An 18,619-nucleotide genomic window follows, 5' to 3' on the forward strand; every position below is an offset into this window, starting at 1 on the left:
GTGCCCAAACTCCAAAGGAAAACTTTATTGCTGGAATATCACAAAAATCTCCAGAAGGCAGTTTTAAGTAAGTCCTTATAAATTTTCAGATGTGTGCAAGTTGAGTGAATGAGAACAGGGGAACTGCAGAAGGAGTAAAAGATGGTAAAACCTGTTTTTTTTGAAAGATAATGTTACTTGGGAGAACATATATTAAAATACATCTCACTTTTTCCTGTGTCCACCATATTAATGGTTTATTAATGGTTTACAATAATGCTCTCTATGCATCTATGCAAATACTTGAATGCAAGTCATTGTGCCTTTTGCCTGGTTTTAATAAATTTGTTGGTTGTCATTAACAAATGCTCTTTCCACTGTGTGCTATTTCATTACCTCGGTTCAAATCTTCATTTTCTCTGTGGCATTTCTCCAGAGATGGCAGGATTGCTGGAGGAATGGCTTTTATGATATACAGTTCTAAGCAGTGAGCTGAGTCCCATTTACAGTCATTTTCTAAAATAAAATGCATAAAGCATTACACTGATTAGGATGCCAAAACCAAAGCTCGAGTGAGTGACCTGGATTATTGTCTGTCACCAAGGGAGGTCGCTGCTGTTTTACTCTGCTCCAGATGCTTTTTCTGTTGTCCCTCAGCCTGTTTATCCTTTAGGGCTACACTAGTAAGATGAGAGAAATCATTAAAAACTTTCAGATCCACCGGCAACTGTTATATTTTTTTGGAAAAAAACCTTTATTTTCCTTTCCACATTCCAAAAAAATAGTACTGAAATGTTATTAAAATAAGAGATTGTATAGTCCTCTCTCCTGCAACCCCAAGTTGCATTTGCTCAGTGATGCTCAGACCCAGGTATAACCAGGTGAGCATCTCAGGCAGCATCAGTGTGTGCTGTGGTCCAGGGATAACCCAGGCAGAGCTGCCTCTGGACTGGCTCAGGTCTTGCTGCTCCCTGTTTGGGATTTGCTGTCAGCAAATGAACTCCAGTCTCCCCAGAAGACCCAGCAGTGAGATGAGAAAACCTTTTAACTGCAGTAATACCTTCCATTTTCACCTTTCAGCTCAAAATGTCATTTCTCCCATCCCTTCATCCTGACCAATGATACAAATCCAAGGGTGTTTCCAAGATGAGCTGTGAGCAAAAGACCAGGTGTACTATATTGGGAGAGATGGAGAGAGGTGAGCGGGACTGCTCTGGGAAAAACTGCATCCCTGCAGCTCTGCAGAGCATCACCCTCTTATATCTGTTCAGCTTTTAACACGCAGCTCATACCTCTTTCTAAACAACAACAAAAAAGCTTTGGGACTTCAATGGTAGCAGGACGGGCTGAAAGAGTTGGGGGGCTCACAAAGGTCAAGATATTTCCTAAGGAAAAAATATTTAACATTTAGAGCCACTTTGTCTTTCAGACTGAAAAGATTATCACAAGCAGTCTTGGGGACAGTGGAAGTGTTTCTCCTGACATGGAGTTTATCCTGACAGAGCTCCCCAGCCTGAGAAGAGACTGCCCCTTGTTCAGGTGAGGTCTGGATCAGGCCCAGAAACTTCACCAACCACATGAACATGGCCTGGGCACCAAGGCTGCTAAGGAAAAAGAAAACCCCAAGCAAACAAAACTCCCATAAAAATAATTAACACTGTTCTGCAGGGAAACTCCTAGATCTCACAGAAAAACAAAAGTTGAAAAAGATTTCCCTGCCATGGTCCAAAAGCAATTAATGGTTTGGGTCCAGCCACTGAGCCTGAGCCAGTGCCTATTCCAAAAATTGCCAAGTTTTGCCCATATTCACCAATATTCTTGTCCCATTATTTGCAGAGCAAGTGACCAAATATGGATGAGCAGAGTCTGAATAGCAGGAGTGCATTGTTCAGGTCTTGTCTCTCATCTCCACTTGAGATATTGGTGTGTATTTTAGAGTTCATGCCAATGCCTAGAAAGGAAAAAAAAAAGGGCAAAAACCACAAATCAATGACTCAATCAAGCTCTGGAAATAAAGACATCAATGGCCACCCAGGGGAAGGAGTTCAAGAGTAAACATTAGCCCTGCCAAGAATAAGAGATGGGAAGGGGCCTCGGAGAGGAGCTTTGTCCCAGGACTATCATATTTCAAGAGGATTTTTGTTTTCAGTGGCTGCATGTATTAAAGCACAGCGAGGATTAAACATACCCCTTGCTGCCACACCGTGACTGAGATCCCATCCAAAAACCTGGAGAAAGTTTTGGCTTGATTCTACCAAGCTTTGGATAAGACACTGACGGTTTTATTTTCTGCTTTTCTTTTTTTAAACTGCTCAGTGACAGCTGGAATATTGATCAACCCATTCACCCACCCTCCAGCCCCTCACACATAACGTGCTGGGTGTAGAGCATGAATACCTTGGGTTTATCCTCTGGGGCGATGCTGGAGTTGTCCACCTCTATCAGGATGTTTTTGTCATCTCTGGTGACCGGCACTTGCTCTTCATTCTGGAGGACTTGTGGTAGATTCCCTAAACTGACATCCAGGTCTTTGAAGGCGTGGAGTAAAAACACCCCCAGAATGATGGTGAGGAAGCCACAAACTGTCCCGATGATGTCGATGACGGTCATGGCCACCCACTCCTTAAAGAGGATGATGGAAGTCGTGATGACGATGGTGGTGAACAGCACGTAGTAGATGGGAAACACCAAAGAGGTGTTGAAAATGTCCAGGGACTTGTTGAGGTAGTTAATTTGTGTAGTGATGGCTGCCACCAGCGTGATGACCAGGATCCATGTCAGTGGGTGCTGCAGCACAGGCCGCCCAGCAAAGAAGCCCTTGATGGCAATTCCCAAGCCCTTGACTGAGGACACGGAGAAGGCACCAATAACGGAGCAGATGGTGAGGTAGACGAGGATGTTGCTCTGGCCATAACGGGGTGCCAGGTAGAAGATCAGGAGGAAGCAGAGCGCCAAGAGGATGGCAGCATAAGCGAGGAAACCTGGAAGAGGGAGAGGAGAATTCAAAACTAAGCAGCAAGAACAGGGAGCAGTAGGCACTGCCCAGCCCCAAGAGGACAACGTGCCCTCCTGCATACCCGGCTCCTTCAGCTTGGAAGTCATTTCATCCAGAGTGGTGACCTCCTCGTCCTCTGGAGCATGTATCACCATCACAGTGCTGCCCACCAGGCTCAGCATGCAGCCCAGCTTTCCCAGCAGGTTGAGCCGTTCTCCAAGCAAATATGAAGACAGGATGGCACTGTATGGGACAGAAAAATGTCAGCGGGTGCTTTACAGTCCTTTAAAGAAGAAAGAGCAGCTAAAATAAAGTTAAGAATGCTTTCATGTAATACAAGGACACAAATTTGGTGTAAATGAGTTGGATTCTGGTGTGTTAATACACAATCACATTGTATCTACTGAGCTGAACGTGCAGAGGTGCAGGTGTGATCTGTAGATCACAGCTCTTGAGTCAGCAAGGTGCAAAAATGCTGAATGCATTAACACATCCTCAGAAATATTTTCAGGGCCTACAGAATCAATCATGAGCTGCTGGGGATTCTGAAGCTTTTAGTGCTCAAGGAAGTTACTTCAAGGACCAGTGCAACACAGAAAAAAAACTGAACCTCACAACAAAAGTCACATTAATTTTAACTAAATCAGCAGAACTATTAAGCTTCAAAGAAACGTGGAAGGTGCTGGGGCTACAGATATATCTACAAAAATATCTAGTTGTTGTCCATAAAAATTTGGGACAAGACACCAGGAGCAGTCCTAACTCTCAGTCTGCTTATGCATTTCACAATAACAGTCTTTCTATAAAACCTTCAGTACCCAGAGTCATGTATTTTGGTAGGAATCTCCTTTCTAAAAATAAAGAAATAAAATACGGTTTCAGCCCTTTTGTCAAGAGTCAGAAGTATAAAACCCCACAACATCAGAACGCCCTAAAAGCCTAGAAAATAAAAGGGAAATGAGAGGCAGTTTGAAAACAAGCCTGATATTTGTGAACTGTTTAGATTTTCAGTACTGTTGACTACAAGATCAAAACAAACAAACAAACGAACCAAAACAACCTTGAATTGGATAAAGACCTGGAAAAAGGAAGGAAGTAATGCTGATATTTGCAATAGTTTAATCTGCAGTGCATGTGGCTGCTATCCACATGCAGCATTTCCAGAAGGGCAGACTACTTAATTCAATGGTTCCCAAATGATCTCCCCAAAGGACAACAACCGTTAAAGTGTTTTTTTAGAAAACTCTGAAACATTTTTTTCCTCTAGGCAGAATAAATCATATTAGCATCACTTCAAGTTCCTTCTGTCTTTACAAGACAAACAGGCAAACAAAAAAAAAAGGCAAATTGCAAAGTATAGACACAAAATCACCTTATGAGCACGCTCAGAGCCCCCAGAGGCGTGACAATAGTTGCAGGAGCAAAGGCATAGGCAGCAAAGTTGGCAGCTTCCCCTCCACCCACTAAACAAACACAAGAAAAATAAATACCAGTGAATTACAGTGTACATTTTATGTTTTCTCTTGTGGGCTTGCAAACCAGTAAGATATCAGTTGGAGAGCGGGTTTTATGCTGGGTGTTCCATGCTGCTGCTAAACGGGGGCAGACAGCGGGTGAAAATCTCTCTATCACAAATGAACACAAGCAGAGAGGCATCCCTGGAGCCCTGCACCCACACAGGGGAGGGCTGGGGGTGCCAGGGCTTGGCCATGTCAGGGCTGACCCATGAGAACTCACCAAACCCTCCCACCCAGCCAGGCTGTGTCTGGGGGTTAATGAGGGAGAGGGGCAACTGTGGGAGCCGCAGTGCTGGGAGGCTGTTCCTCACCCCCCCAGTGTGTCCTTGGGGCTTTGGTGCCCTCTCTGGCTGAGCTGTCCTTGTCCCCAAGCAGTGAGGGCTGTGTGCTCGCTCACAGGAGCTGCAAGGGCAGGGCGAGGTGGGGGCACCTTGAGCTGCTGCTGCCGCAGGGAGAGCCAGAGAAGAGGGCTCTGAAAAACCATCCTGTGAAATCCACTGCTCTCTCTGCAACTTTGAGTGCAGTTTGAGGAGCTATTGTAAGACTGCAGCATGAAAGAACAGTTTTAAGGCTTGCTCTAAGGGAAAGCAAGCCTTGTTCAAGAAAGGAGCTGCTACCAACACGTCTGTTATCTCCCTGTGCCACAGCAGGAACCTTTCCCGGAGCCCCAGACACGCACAGGAGGCTGTTTGCCCTGTGTCTGGTACACAGGCAGACCTGCCAGCTGCCTTATTAAAACCTGGCTTTTCATGCTTTTGATCAGGTAAAACTGAGCTAGCAAGTCCTACCAGCCCTGCAGGGGGATGGAGATGGAGATCCTGCACGGCTCACTGCCTCTCCTTGAGGATCCTCTGCTGAGGATGGGGGAACTCAACAGAGAACAGGCTTTAAGCCACGAGACAGCTTGTTCCACAGCTTATTCACAGGAACAGACCCTGGGAAAGCTTCAAACCCAGGGAGAGCCTCTACTTACTGGTTATCAAGCCAGCCCACCAGAGCCAGTCCTTTAGGTAGCCATGGCCTCCATCTCCTGGGGAAGAAAAGCACATGGGTATGCAAGAATTAACAACCATGTTCATCAGAGCAAGAGATGAGAAATGTCCCTTTGGAGAGGGATAAATTGCAAGATGAAGGCTCTCTGTGTCCTGTCCCAGAAGCTATCTGCTCCTTTTGTACACTGCTGTGTAGAATGATTGTATTACAGGGCCTCAGCATGAACTGCCAGCAAACCTGATGTTAACTTTATGTGGAAGAGCCATGATGTGACTGAGCATTTTTGATGAAAAATAATTCCTGGCACTGAAACAACTAAATGAAAAAAAAAAAAGGGATGTAAATAACTAAGAATGGACATACTGTGTTGGGAACTAATCCAGCTCTGTCCTAACCCACAAGCTGTTAGACATAAGGAGCTTAAGCCTGCTGACACTGTGAACCCTGATTTTGCTGGGTCAGAGAGAGCCCATGTTTTTGATAAATCTGACTCGACTGGAGCTGTCAGTAACAGCAGTGTTTGACCTGCCTTGGAGAAAAGTGATGTGGTCAGATGGAAGGGGTGACACCCTTGGTCTGAGAGATTAAAGGGTGAGATAGGACAAGGGGAAATGAAGGGTTGAACAGGAAGATTTCAGGATACAGGGAAAAACCTTTTGCTAGAATTCAGCCTCTTCTGGTTCCTCAAAAAGTTCACAAATGCTGAAGTTCAAATGTTATCCTTTGGTATTCCTTAGAAATTGCTGGTTTATTTGTTTTGGGATTTTTTTTTTTTGCTTGGTTGGGGTTTTTCTCAAGAACTCTTGTCAGCTGCAGTTTTCTGTCATTAATCTCTAATTCTTCATTAAACATTCTGAAAAATAGGGAGGGGTTTGCTCTTGTTTCTCTCACTTGGCTCTGTTGTGGGAAGAGTTCATGGAGGGAAGGAGGAGAGAGACATCTTCTACAGTTGAAGCAATACTGATATTTCATTGTACAAATATGATGCCAAACCCATCTGTGTTCAGCAGCTGCACGTGGCCAGACTAAGGGCAGAGGATAGAGACTTGAGACTGGCTCAGGTGCTGTTGGTAGCTTTGCTGTTTGACTCTGGACAGTCACTTTATCCTTCCATGGAGACGTAGTAAAATGGGGATGGTGATATTTACTCCCTCTGAAAAATTATTTAAGAATTGTTCCCAGGCCAGGCCTTGGAAGCAGTAGTATTTTAATTATCATTGCTTTGTTTTGTAGTTATGCAAGTAGGTCAGCTGCCAGGTAGGACTTACACTGCTGCTAGAGCACGTTTGCAATGCTGATGGGATGTGTCCAATTCCACAGCGCAATGCTGCTGTAGGCAGTGCTCCTCCACCACTGCCCATCTATAAACACACGCTTCACCCTAAGAGCCTGGTGCCAGAGGAAAGTTATCTACAGGTTGTTGAGCAACATACCTTAGAAGGAACCACAAGCAGAGCTCACACACAGCACTGGCATGCAGTCCTGCATTCATACACGGCTTTTGCTAATTAAAGCACATGGGGCCATGTCCTTGTCTCAGTACACGTGCCTAGTGCATCAATAAGAGCAAGAGTGGGGTCACAGTGCTGTGCTGGTCTGTGTCACGGTGATGACTTGCAGCTTTGTGCAAAGGGGCCCATTTGAAAGAGCTTTCAGCATTCTGCTTCCTCCTGGCCTCACTCCTTCCCATGTAAGAGCTGTGATGGACATGTACAGTTCTTCTGGTGGGGGCACATCAGATGGCACAGGGCACTTCACTTGCTATTTGCTGTGCCAGGCAGGGGAATGCTGCTTTTAGCTGAGCTATTCCAGTGCAGGGCTCTGTAATTTAGCTCCTTTCCAAAGCAGGGCTCTGTAAATTAGCTCCTCAGCTCCTACACAGCACTGCTGTCTTGGTCTCACACACAAAAATGCATCCACAGAAGGTCAAATTTACATTGCTGACAGAAGACTGACTATACCCAGAGGTGTTCCCTTGCCTTATGAGTGCTGGAGTTTGGATGATGTTTGTGGTTCTTGGAAGAGGTGGACCTTCTCCCTCCTGCCCCCCCCCAAACTCTTACCTGCCCTGGTGCCTCCCTTCTCCACCAGCCGCAGCAGCCCCTTCTTCTTGAGGATGACACTGCTTCCAATGAGGAAGCTGGAGAAGACAGCCAAGCCCAGGCCAATGTAGAATCCGTAACTGCTTTCCAGCTGAGTTATCCAGAAACTATCTGAAGTCCTGTTGTCCTGGACAGAGTCAGCTGGGTCAGCATCGCTGATCACTTGGCACACGACCCGGCGGGAAAGGCACGAAAGGGTGATCAGAGACCCTGTGAGACACCGTGGAGATAAACCAGCAAATTACTGACATGACTATCACCAGTGTCTCTATTGCCCTTGGACTCACTTAGATGTCCCCCTGAACAGCCACTCATGCTGCCACCCTAACAGCACATACCCATCAGCTCTCAAAAGCTCAGGACACCTCTTTACTCATATGTAGAAATGGCAAGGTGAGTGACAGATTTATGGCCTGCAGTTCAACCATCTCTTGGACACTGAACATGTTGATCAGTCTACACTCTGAACCGGAAGGCCACAAGGACCTCTCTAATAATGTAATTTGAACTTACAAATATATATGCCAGAGTATCTCCACCAAACTCAGACGTTATGGTGTTGAACTATGCATTATCAACACTCAACCTTGTTGATTCAAAGGCATTGGTGCAGTGCAGCCAACTAATCCTTACGTCTGCAGCTTATAACTTCAGGTTTAATGTGGAGTGATGCCAGCACTTTGTAACTGTGCATCTGTTCCAGCTCTGTGTACTGAACTGTGTCATAAGACAACAAAAGGTTTGTCTCAGACCAAAGTTTCCTCTCTACATTGCTCCTGCTTTTTAATGGTTTTATTCTACCTATTTGTAGAGTGCCTGAGTGCTCCTAAAGCAAACCTAGTCCTGCCAGTGTGGAATGACTGAGAGCAGTCACGGTTTTCTGCTGTTAACACCAAGAGCACTACAGCCCTGTCTCTCTGGCCAAGGTGTGTTGCTGTGTGTGGGTGGGAAAATCGCTGAATTTCTTCCACCCCGACACTCCTACCACACCCAGCACATCTTTCTATTGCAATCTTCACTCTGAGTGTAGTAAAGATAGCATGACTGTGACCGTGGGGAAAGGAGCAGCCAGGTGGAGTGTCACAAAAGTCCCTTTGAAGTAAAACACTTCAATTTTCTGCCCGAACTCGTGTAGGAAATATGGAGCAAGTATTTGTGTGTATAGGCAGGAGTATGCAATGGCTAAACTGCTCCCAGCACTACCAGCAGCCTGGGCATGGGTCCCACGTTCTTCCTGAACCAGGAGACTGGCTTAGATCTTCTGCAGCTGCAAGCCCTGGCCCTAGCACACATAGCTGAGGTTTTGGATCTGAACTGGAAATAAACTTTTTTCCAAAGGAAAAAATTCCAGTGACTTTCTAGATAAATTTATAAAGATTCTCTAGTAGAAAAACATCTTTGATCGTGGAAATAAGTTTCTTGGGAGATACGGGGGGAATTTGCCTCCCCGTCTGGGTGAAAACCTCCACAACGGGCACAAGTGTAAGGCAGAGGGATGGGGTGATCACCGACTGGATTAGTTAATCTTTAAAGGACTAAAGCCCCAAGTCCCACACAAGTTCTCCGTGTGCTGTGAGGCTGGCAGAGCGCGGTGCTGGCTGCCAGCAGAGCAGGCTGCGTGGCTCAAGTTTTCCCATTCCTATACAGACCTCAAGAAACGCAAAAGAAACCCCAAACCCAGAAAAAAACCAGAGCAGTGACACAGGAAAGCCCCAAAGCCGCGGCGGGGGTGGTTGTTGGGGGGTAAAGCCAGGGGGTGCCGCGGGCTCAGCGCCTTCCCGGACCTCTCCCGCCGCTCCCCCGGGCTGGTCCCGCTCCCCCCGGGGCTGCACCCACCGTTGCTGCAGCTGCTGTTCGTCTCCAGCGGCTCCATCGCCTCCGTGCTCCGGGCGCTCAGCGCATCCCGAGGGCACAGCCGGGCTGGGCAGGGCAGGGCCGGGCCGGGCCGCCCGCACACCTGTGCCCGCCCGGCTCCTCCTTCCTCCGGGAAGGGCCGGCCCCTCCATGGGCTCGGAGCAGCGACAGCAACACCCGGGCGAGCTTTGCAATGCCCCCCGGGGACCGCCACCGCTCCCCGCAGCCCTTGTGCCCTGTCCCCATCCCCATCCTCGTCCCCCGCCTGCCCGGGGGGGGCAGCTGGGGGGGTTCTGTTCCTTCCCACAGATCTGGGATGAGGCTCCTGCCAGGGTTTCTCCTCTGGAGTGTATTTTCCTTGTTGCAGCGGTAGGAGAAGGTGCCGTGGCAGCCCGAGCGTGGCTCGGGGGGTTGGGGTGAGCCCAGGCGCAGATTTAGGGGACCTCGGTGTGCGCTGAGCGGGTCGTGCGCGCTGCAAAGCCGGGGGGCTTCAAACGTGCGCAGGGTGTGGTGGAACAGAAATTAAGGGTAAACAAGAGAAATGTTAGTGGCAGTGTTAGGTTAATGGTTGGACTTGATGAGCTTAGAGGTGTTTTCCAGCGTAAAAGTTTTGGGCGCCACAATGTATGAAGGATGTAAAGCTGTTAGAGTGCATCCAAAGGAGAAGATGGTGGAGGGTCTCAAGAGGACGTTGTATTGGTCTTGTTTTTTTCAGCTTGGAGAAGAGGATACTCTATCAACTGCCCTTCCCACGGCAGCCGAAGCCTCCCTTGCTGATGGTAGTGTGTGAACGTTTCAGAGTGTGTTGCACACCAGTGTGTTTTGCCTTCATCCTCACCCTTCTCTGCCGACCTCCCTCTCTGCGTTTGTGCTCGGTGGCCGTGTGTACACAGAAACCTACTGCCGATACAAAAGCCCTTTCGGTGCCATTAGCCAGGTTTTGCTATAAGTCACGAGAGATAAGGGAAACCAGTAGAAAAACAATAGGAGCAAGCCCACATTTATAGGTAGAAATGATCATAAAGATGTAAGATTTGCAGGATCTGAAGATGTCTGAAAAATTGCTTTTCTTTTTTCCCCATAAACTAAATTACTTGTTAAGAGAGAAATTGCCTTTAGACCATCAGGCTGCAGCATTGCTAACGCCTCATGGCTCCTTCACTCAGCGCCTGATCCTATCTCTGAGCAACTCTTTTCTTCAGCGAATGTAATGCTCAAGTGCTTTGTGAGTCATTTGATTTTAATCAGGTCTGTTCATCCATCACAGTCCTGCGGGTCACTGGCTGGGAGAGACTGTGCCAGCCAAATCCCATGTCCTCCCCTTTATCACAGGGCACTTGATAATCAATCCTAATCATTTGGCAGCAGGTTTTGAAGTAGGAAATGAAATGTGCTAATTTTTCACTGTTCTGGGAGCAACTTCTGCTGCTGTTGTATATTAGGCAGGCAAAAGGGGCAAGACCCTGGGCGAGACAATGATGGCAGGATTTGACGTCTATTTAGTAAATTTACTCGCTGATATTAATTAAAAGCTATTCATGCAATGTGTGAATATGAAGCTGGTTGCAAAAACCAGTGTGATGGTGGAGTGGGACAAGTATTTGCTGTGTTTGCAGTGCTGACTGCCTGCACTAGCTGGGGAATTTGTGTCCCCCTATCCCTGCACAGGCTGCCCCACCCGTTTGCTCTGGTGCTCTGTGGGGCTCTCCCCTTTGCTGGACCTTTTCCAACGCCCTGAGGTCTTGCTTGTAGCTGGGGAGTCCTAATTGTGATGTGATTATTGGCAGTTAAACTCTGTCCAAAATAAATTCCAAGCTATTGCGGGTGAGTGTTGTTATCCGTGCAGAGCACGGTTGCCCACTGTGCACAAAGAGGGGTGAGGGAGGGAGCTAATTTTTATGGAAGAGATCTGAGATTAAAATAATCCTTTTGGTCATGGTGCAGACTCATACATTACTGCCACAGCATGGTGCAGTTAAAAGCAATAGGCACTTCGGGCCACAGCTTTGCCTTCCCCTGTCAGCTTGATTTCCTAAAGGAAAAGGCTAATGTGACCACATACATGTGTATTTATGTACTTCCCTTCATCCCCAAAGATATTTGATGCTGTGGACTGACTTTTGCCAGATTTGACAAGGGGTGAGACCTCCAAAAGAAGCCATTCTAAATTCTGGGAAGAGAGACATGACAGGTAAGAGGTCCCAAAAGGAGTGGACACTGCAGTGTGAGCTGACTCTTATCAGATACCAGGGAAGGAGTGTGCCCAGTTGTCACCACTGTGGGAGAAATTTCAGTCAGATCCTGTAATCAACCACAGACACAGGTGTGTCACATATTTCTTTCTCTTTGGTGCAGGGGCTGTGGGGTGCAGTGCATAAAATCACAGAGTCAAAGGAGTTGCACTTGATGGAATTAGCAAGGCTGTGTATGGCAATATGGGAGTTAAAAGCCAGGTAGGATTGGCATGGAATTGCCTTCTACGCTCAGTCAAGGGCAAGTTGAGACTGATAACAATAAAGCAGGGGTGCAGCCAATGCCTCTTTTATTGCTTCATATCCTCATTTTAATGGGAAGGCTATAATTAAGGGAATTCAGCTCCAAGCTATGACCTCACTGGTTGATACTCACATCAGATGCTGCCTTAAAAATAACTCATCAGAAATCAGGGAGTCTTCCATAGCAGCTCATCTTCTAACAATGCAGTTCCTCCTGAAATACTGGTTTCCAGGCCAAAAAAACTTGATTGGAATCCAGGGGGCAGAGCAAGACAGCTTTGCATGCAAATAACCTCTTTAGCAACATCAAAAGGCTTTTCTTTGCCCTGCTCTTGTCTGCTCCTCTCTTCTATTCTGGAAAAATGATGGAAAAATACTGGGTATCAACTGTTCTGTATTAAAAATAATGGTGGAAGTATTGTGCTAACAGGTGATGGAAACTTTTGCCCTCGGATGTCTGCTAGGGATGGTTCCTGTGGAAACTTTCTGAACAGGATTGCAGCATTCTGCTCTGGCTTTGTACAGTTTTAGGGCTCTGAGGAGCCATTTGCTGCTTCAAAGACAGGGTAAATCCTTTTTCTGGCAATGACCTGATAGTGTAAGGGTTAAAGGAATTGCCTGCTGTTGGATGATTGCAGCACTACTTGAAAGGATGCTCGAGGCTTGAAAGACTGAACTTAGTTGAGCAGACAGCTTTAATTCAGCCTATTTCAAGGTAACTGTGTCCACAGTGGCTGAGGCTGACATTTGGTGCTATAAGGGTTTAGACACCACCAACAGGGAGAGTTCCCAAGCCAGTCACACCCATGGTGGGTTCCCACTCTTGTAGAACTGCCTTCCCCATGCCAGTGCATGTACCTGTGTGTCTGGGCTGAGGGGCTGCTGAGTGATCCAGGGTCATGAGGCCATAAAACACACCCCAGCTCCTTTCTCCCAGGGTTGCTAAATATTTTATCCAGATCAGTTCAGTGATCCAGGTCACTGTGGCCCCATAAAGCATGTATGTTGTCAGAACAGGAGTGGTGGGTTGGTGATGGATGGGAGCTGGTGCTCAGCGGGCATCGGAGCAGCAGTGGGTGCCACGAGGTGAAGTGACATGCAATCAGCAGATCGTTTGTTTGCAGACCTCTTATCTGCCAGGCATTTGCATCAGAACTCTAAATCAAGCAAAACTAGAAATGAAAGGCACTCCTGGCTTGCAGAGGGGTCACAGAAAGGGTAATTTTGTTAAGCTTTTGAAAGAATAAAATAATCATTAATGAACTGTTCTTAAAATGGGTGAAGTGCCTTTAATCTGAAGATGTAAACATATTTAGGAGCACTAGGAAGAAGATGTGGGCCTGTATTTTTGATACTGGTTGTTCAAAATTCAGAGTCTTGGACCCTGACACCCAAACCAAAAATTGCTTCTGGCTCCAGGTGAGACCATGTGAGCTCTCAGCTCTTCTTAGGGCTGGTGTAAGAACTGGGGTGTGCATGACACAGCAGCTAAAATTAGTTTAAAAAAAAAAAAGAGAGAGAAGTCTTGATGGAAGAAAGAATGAAACCACGGATCAGTGGCTGAGGCAGGAAGAAAGTCCTGCTCTCCTCTCTGCCATTCCCTGCAGAACCATGTTGAAATCAGTAAACATTGGGCAACTTTCAGCCATTGGGCAAACAGTTCTGCACAGCAGGATGCCACCCACAAAGCTGCAGCACATCCTGACTTAAAGCACATTGGAAAGATCAACAGAGCTGCCTGGTCCTGGTGTAAAGTTCACTTCCAATTTTATGTGAAGAATCATTGCATTTCTATTCCTCTTAAGCTAAGCAGCTGTTCCCATGAGGAACCTTGGGAAGAAGCTATGAAATGGAACATCAATTACAGTGTTTAATCTAGAGCTGAGCACAGGAGCTCCCACTCCCATAGACCCATGACAGTTGTTTCACCTTAATTCCTCAGCTCCCAGAAAATCTTTTCCCCTCAGTTCCCACTCCTTCTGCAGTCAACAACTGCAGCTGATCTTTGGATGCTTCTAACACAAAACTAAGAATGGTTTCAAATGGAAGTTTGGGAAAATAGTAGCAAGGAGCATCTCCTGGAATAAAAAAGGCCCCTGTGGAGTTGACAAGGCTATGGTAATGATAGGAAATTAGCTCTCCTCAGTTTAGCTTTGTTTTCAGTAGAGCCTGTCAAATTGTATTAAAAATAATTATATAATTTTCCCTCCACTGACTGCCTAATTAGAAAACAAGTTTTCATATAAATATTTGTTGTGCCAGGAAATTTTTCTCTAAGATCATTAACTTTTTGATAGGAAAATATGTCTGTTCTGTGTTGACCAAAATGCCTCATTTTTTTTCCTTTGGTTTTGACAAAAGCTCAACATTTTTATCAACTTAGATTTTCCTTTGTGCCAGGTGCAATTGGAGGCTCTTCCTAAATAACAGATATCACAATGACGATAACACCACAAAGTAAAGTCTGCCCATTTCATGAATGAGCCCAATTTTTATTTCTCTTCATCACAAAAGTCATCCCACATTTGTTGTACACACTGTTGGTTGCTGTGTTACGGGACATATCACCAGGTACCAGATGCTTTACTCTTGCAGAAGCACTTCTAATGGAGATGGAAGCTTCTGTTGGCTGTATTTCAGAACAACAGCAAAAAATACAAAACCAAAATATCATCTTCAGCTGCATAGCAAATATGGATCAAAAATTTAACACTGTATCAGATCACAAGCGTAAATATACCTCACCATAAATAAAATTCATTGTACAAAATAACTCAAGCAGCTTTTCATACAAATATGGTACATTTGACAACAGTTTTGGAGAATATTTTCTTGGTTTTTTTTACACCTTCAATTCTTTTTTCTTTTTTTCTCAAACATACACGAACCTACTGGACTGGAGTAATGCAGGAGAAAAAGGACTAACGTTGTTCAATGCTACTAAGTGCTGTCAGAGTTTAAAAGCAAAACCATTGAAGTGCTGAGCTTGAACTAGTTTGCTTCCTCTTTCTGTTGTAGCATTGAAAGTCAAGTGTAGCATCATTCCAGAAAAGCGTGTGCACTGCCAATAGTCACATTTTATAATGGCAAAGCCAGGGGGAACATTAAAATAACCTAGTCTGATTTCATTAATGACACAGGCCATCCTTTCTCCCCCCCCGTAATTCCTGCGTTGAGCCAACAACTTGTCTTTGAAGTGGACATTCCAAGTGGTGGCTGGTAGATCCCAGGGAGTTTGCAGACTACTTCAGCATAAGGAGGAAAATATAGGTAAAAAAGCAAGTCCATAGTCACTGGACTTGGAAGTATTCAGACAGGGGGCAACATTTCCCTAGGAAAAGAACATTAGGGGTCTCCAGATTATAAAAGGCTGAAAACTACAGGATTGGAGCATATCTGCAAGGAAGACACCCAAATTTGGCAGAACGTCTTCAAGTGTGGAGAATATGCCCAAACCTGTGGCAATCTGTTACTATTTATCTCTACTGTCACAATTTGCTCCCTATTTCCATTAACAGTGATGACATTAAAAAAAGGATGGAGGAAAAGAAATCCATTTTCACAGAGTTGTTTGAAGACCTAAGCCTGGACCTCTTTCTTATACACAGTCAAGGAGGATGAAAGAACTGAAGCTAAAGACTATCTCAATCCTTGAGATAATCAAAGGACAGTAACATCAAATCTCAGAAATTAAGACCATAAGATTATTCCTAGCTGATATCTCATATGACTTGAGCAACAAGGCAAAACATCTGCATACACTCTACAGTCAAAACACTTTACATTTCATTCATGCACTTTGACATTTTGGTCAAAATATTTAATCCCTTTGAATCTGAAGGGATTTTACATTTTTGCCAGCAAATCCAAGGGCAACAAATAGATTTCATCTACCTGTTCTTTCACGTACGTGCAATGGTGTTTTGCAGGGTTTCAGGAACCATTATGGCAAAACTACAGCAAAAGAATGCAAAGAGTTTTACAGGTTTAGGTGAAATATCTCACAACTCACTTCAGACCTAAACAGATGAAAACAGGCATTTAAATTCACCTGACTACATCCCATTTTGTAGATAGCTGAGACCGGGCCATTTGGTACAGTTCATCCTTCTGTAGCAACCTCTTGCTCATGCTGGTCTCTGGAAAGACTCCAACATCCCATAATAACAGATGCAGTAGGACATTTAATTTGTGCTGTGCCTAGAGGTGGCTCTGAGAGCCAGATAGGGACTTGTGCCACCTTTTCAGCAACACTTTCATACCAAAATAACAAGCACTTACTATTTAGGTCAGGAAAAGCTGGATCTTCGTTGGATCTATCTTCCTTGTATCTTGTTTTCCACAAAAAATAAAGTGCTTGATTCTCCTCTTCCTTTTAAAAATATATATCTTTAAATAGCCTCACTCCAGTAGTGTAGAAGTGTTGGAACATGATGGAAAAACAGAACTGACATCCTTAGTGGAAGAGTAAATAGAGAGCAAGGGCCCTGTTAGTGTCAGCAAGTTCCAGATGCTCTTCTGCTGCTCTTCCTCACAACACGGAGGAACCAACTCGCCTTGTTGGGCTGGGTCCTTCCCCGCCACTCCAGGATTTCAGCCAGACTTCCTGAGATTTCAGTTAACTTTCAGGTTACTGTGCTGCACAATTTCATCCCTGCAGTTGAAATGTCTGTCTCAGTAATTAAAGGAATGTCAAGGTGTGAAAATGTCCAGCACTTGTCATGTGTGGGGTATTTATTGATTTCCATGGGAGTAGGTGATGAAGGTCCAAGAGAAGAAATCCATCCCACCCAGCAAGATCATCTCTCGCCAACAGTAGTTTGGCTGTTGTTTCCTAAGACAAAATACTGCAGCTGGGACATTCCTACTAATTAATTCTATGTTCCTTCTGAGAGAATTAACGCCCAGGCTCTGCCTTTTAACATCTGTAACAGCATACAGTTTACAAGGCCTGATGAAATGCATGAAAGGAATATATATTATCACATCTGTATACTGTCACAGCAATTACCTGCTGTGACCAGGCTAAAGCTGAGGAAACATTGCCAGTGGCGAGGCTGGGATCATTTTCTCTTGGAGCATGTGGTTTGATCTCCTTTAACTTCAAGCACAAGCTTTTTTATCACTCCAGCGACACTACTGAGGGGAAGCAGGGAAGATCATGAGTTATGAAATCCTCCTTCAAGTTCCACCTGAATTTGTTCTCATTATCCAGGGATCTTAGATTAGCTGAGTAGGAAAAGGAAACAGACTCCAGTATTCCCTCTGAAAGCCTTTAAACTTGCAAAATTCTTGGTATTTTTTAATGCTTATCCTATGTTTTACCTCTTTGAAACAATTACATCATTTCTGAGTGATGGGAAATTTCCTAAGCCCTGCTGATAGTCACCATTCTCTGAAGAAAGGTATTTGGTCACTGTGCCACTAGGAATTTGTGTAAACCAAGGGAAAACAGCATCCCTGAACATACAGAGATTATACACCCCAGCTCTCATCCTTGGCTGAAGATCAAAGATCCCTTATATTCAAGGTAACTACACCTGCATCCTGCCAGGACCAGTGATTATTTCCACCCAAGTTAATATGTTCAAGAGCACATTCACATGAATGCAGCCTCTTCTGTAGTCCATAGGAAATCTGATTTAGTCCATGGAAGATGTGTCTTCAGGGGAGAACCTCTGCTTTAAAATAAGTGGATGTCCCATAGCAGGGAAAAAGCCAGGCCATTTTCTCTTTCCCCAGCTCTCTGAAGTGCTCAGGAGTTATTTGGTGACTACATCACTGCTATTCTGAAGCCCACATGCCAAAGCTCCCTCTAACAAATGCTGGAGAGGCCGAGAGCATGAAGCCCACCCAGCCTGGGGCACACAGCCATCCACGACCCCCCTGGCAGGGCTCCTCTGCACCCATCGCTTTGTCCTCAGGGCGCTGCCATCAGTGCCATCCTGCCTTCATCCTTCTTCCCCTCAAAGAGTGAATCAGGGACTTGTCTTGAGACCCTCCTGCTCTGCAGCCAGTGGCACATGTCACTGGGGGGGCTGATTTGCCCCACTGCTCCTGCGGTGGGAGCGGGTTCCTGGCACTGTGGAAGCACGGGACTCTTCCAGCAGGACTCCCACGCCGGGGGCTGCAGTATGGCTTCAGAGTGATGTGTCTGACTGAGTGAATCACAGGGAGAAACTGGACCACTTCATGGAATAAAAGCACGTTTTGCCCACCCACCCCCACCCGCCCCCAAGTCCGAAAGCTACAAGTAAAACCGATCACAGGGATGGTACAGAGGAACATGCACTCAAACGGGGCCGAGGGGAAGATGCGTCCTCGGGTGTAGAGGCAGACCCAGCATCACTTCGCTGCCAGGTCTCACACCAAGTTTACCCCTCCCAGCTGGTTTGGGTTCAGTCCCTTCTCCCTTCCCAACCCACGTGGGGTCCGTGTCCACACTAGCAGGTGGTGGCCAGCGACTGGTGGATTGGGGGCTGGAAGCAGCGCACGTGCTCCACTGTGGAACTGTCTGTTTCCACCGACTTCATGTACTTGTTCAGGATGGCAAAAATCTCGTTGTTCAGGATCTGATACTTCCTGATCCTGTCGGCCATCTTCTTCAAGGGCTGGAGGGATGGCGGGGGAGAAAAACAGTAGATGAAGAGTCTTATGTCATCTGATCAGCTAGAAAGTGGCAGT

The 18,619-nt window shown here is 45.9% G+C and overlaps 2 protein-coding genes across 6 annotated transcripts in view; both read right to left on the reverse strand.

Moving 5' to 3' along the window:
• Positions 1-10: 10 nt before the first annotated feature.
• NIPAL4 (NIPA like domain containing 4) lies at positions 11-9,558 on the reverse strand. The gene is made up of 7 exons (XM_027682370.1): positions 9,423-9,558; positions 7,548-7,796; positions 5,465-5,521; positions 4,347-4,437; positions 3,057-3,217; positions 2,377-2,960; positions 11-1,930 (listed from the first exon to the last, which is right to left on the reverse strand). Exons 1-7 carry the CDS (start codon positions 9,457-9,459, stop codon positions 1,919-1,921), a joined length of 1,191 nt encoding a protein of 396 aa, XP_027538171.1. The 5' UTR covers positions 9,460-9,558; the 3' UTR covers positions 11-1,918.
• Positions 9,559-14,393: 4,835 nt separating this feature from the next.
• The window catches only part of CYFIP2 (cytoplasmic FMR1 interacting protein 2), a 54,050-nt gene continuing 49,824 nt past the window's right edge, over positions 14,394-18,619 (reverse strand). For all 5 annotated transcript variants that reach the window (XM_027682439.1, XM_027682440.1, XM_027682437.1 and 2 more), the window contains one exon: positions 14,394-18,546. In XM_027682439.1, the coding sequence (XP_027538240.1) occupies positions 18,379-18,546 (168 nt within the window). In that variant the 3' untranslated portion in view covers positions 14,394-18,378. The remainder of the gene's footprint in view (positions 18,547-18,619) is intronic.

This window comes from Neopelma chrysocephalum, unplaced genomic scaffold, assembly GCF_003984885.1.
Source record: "Neopelma chrysocephalum unplaced genomic scaffold, ASM398488v2 Primary Assembly neopelma1_63, whole genome shotgun sequence".
Taxonomy (NCBI): domain Eukaryota; kingdom Metazoa; phylum Chordata; class Aves; order Passeriformes; family Pipridae; genus Neopelma; species Neopelma chrysocephalum.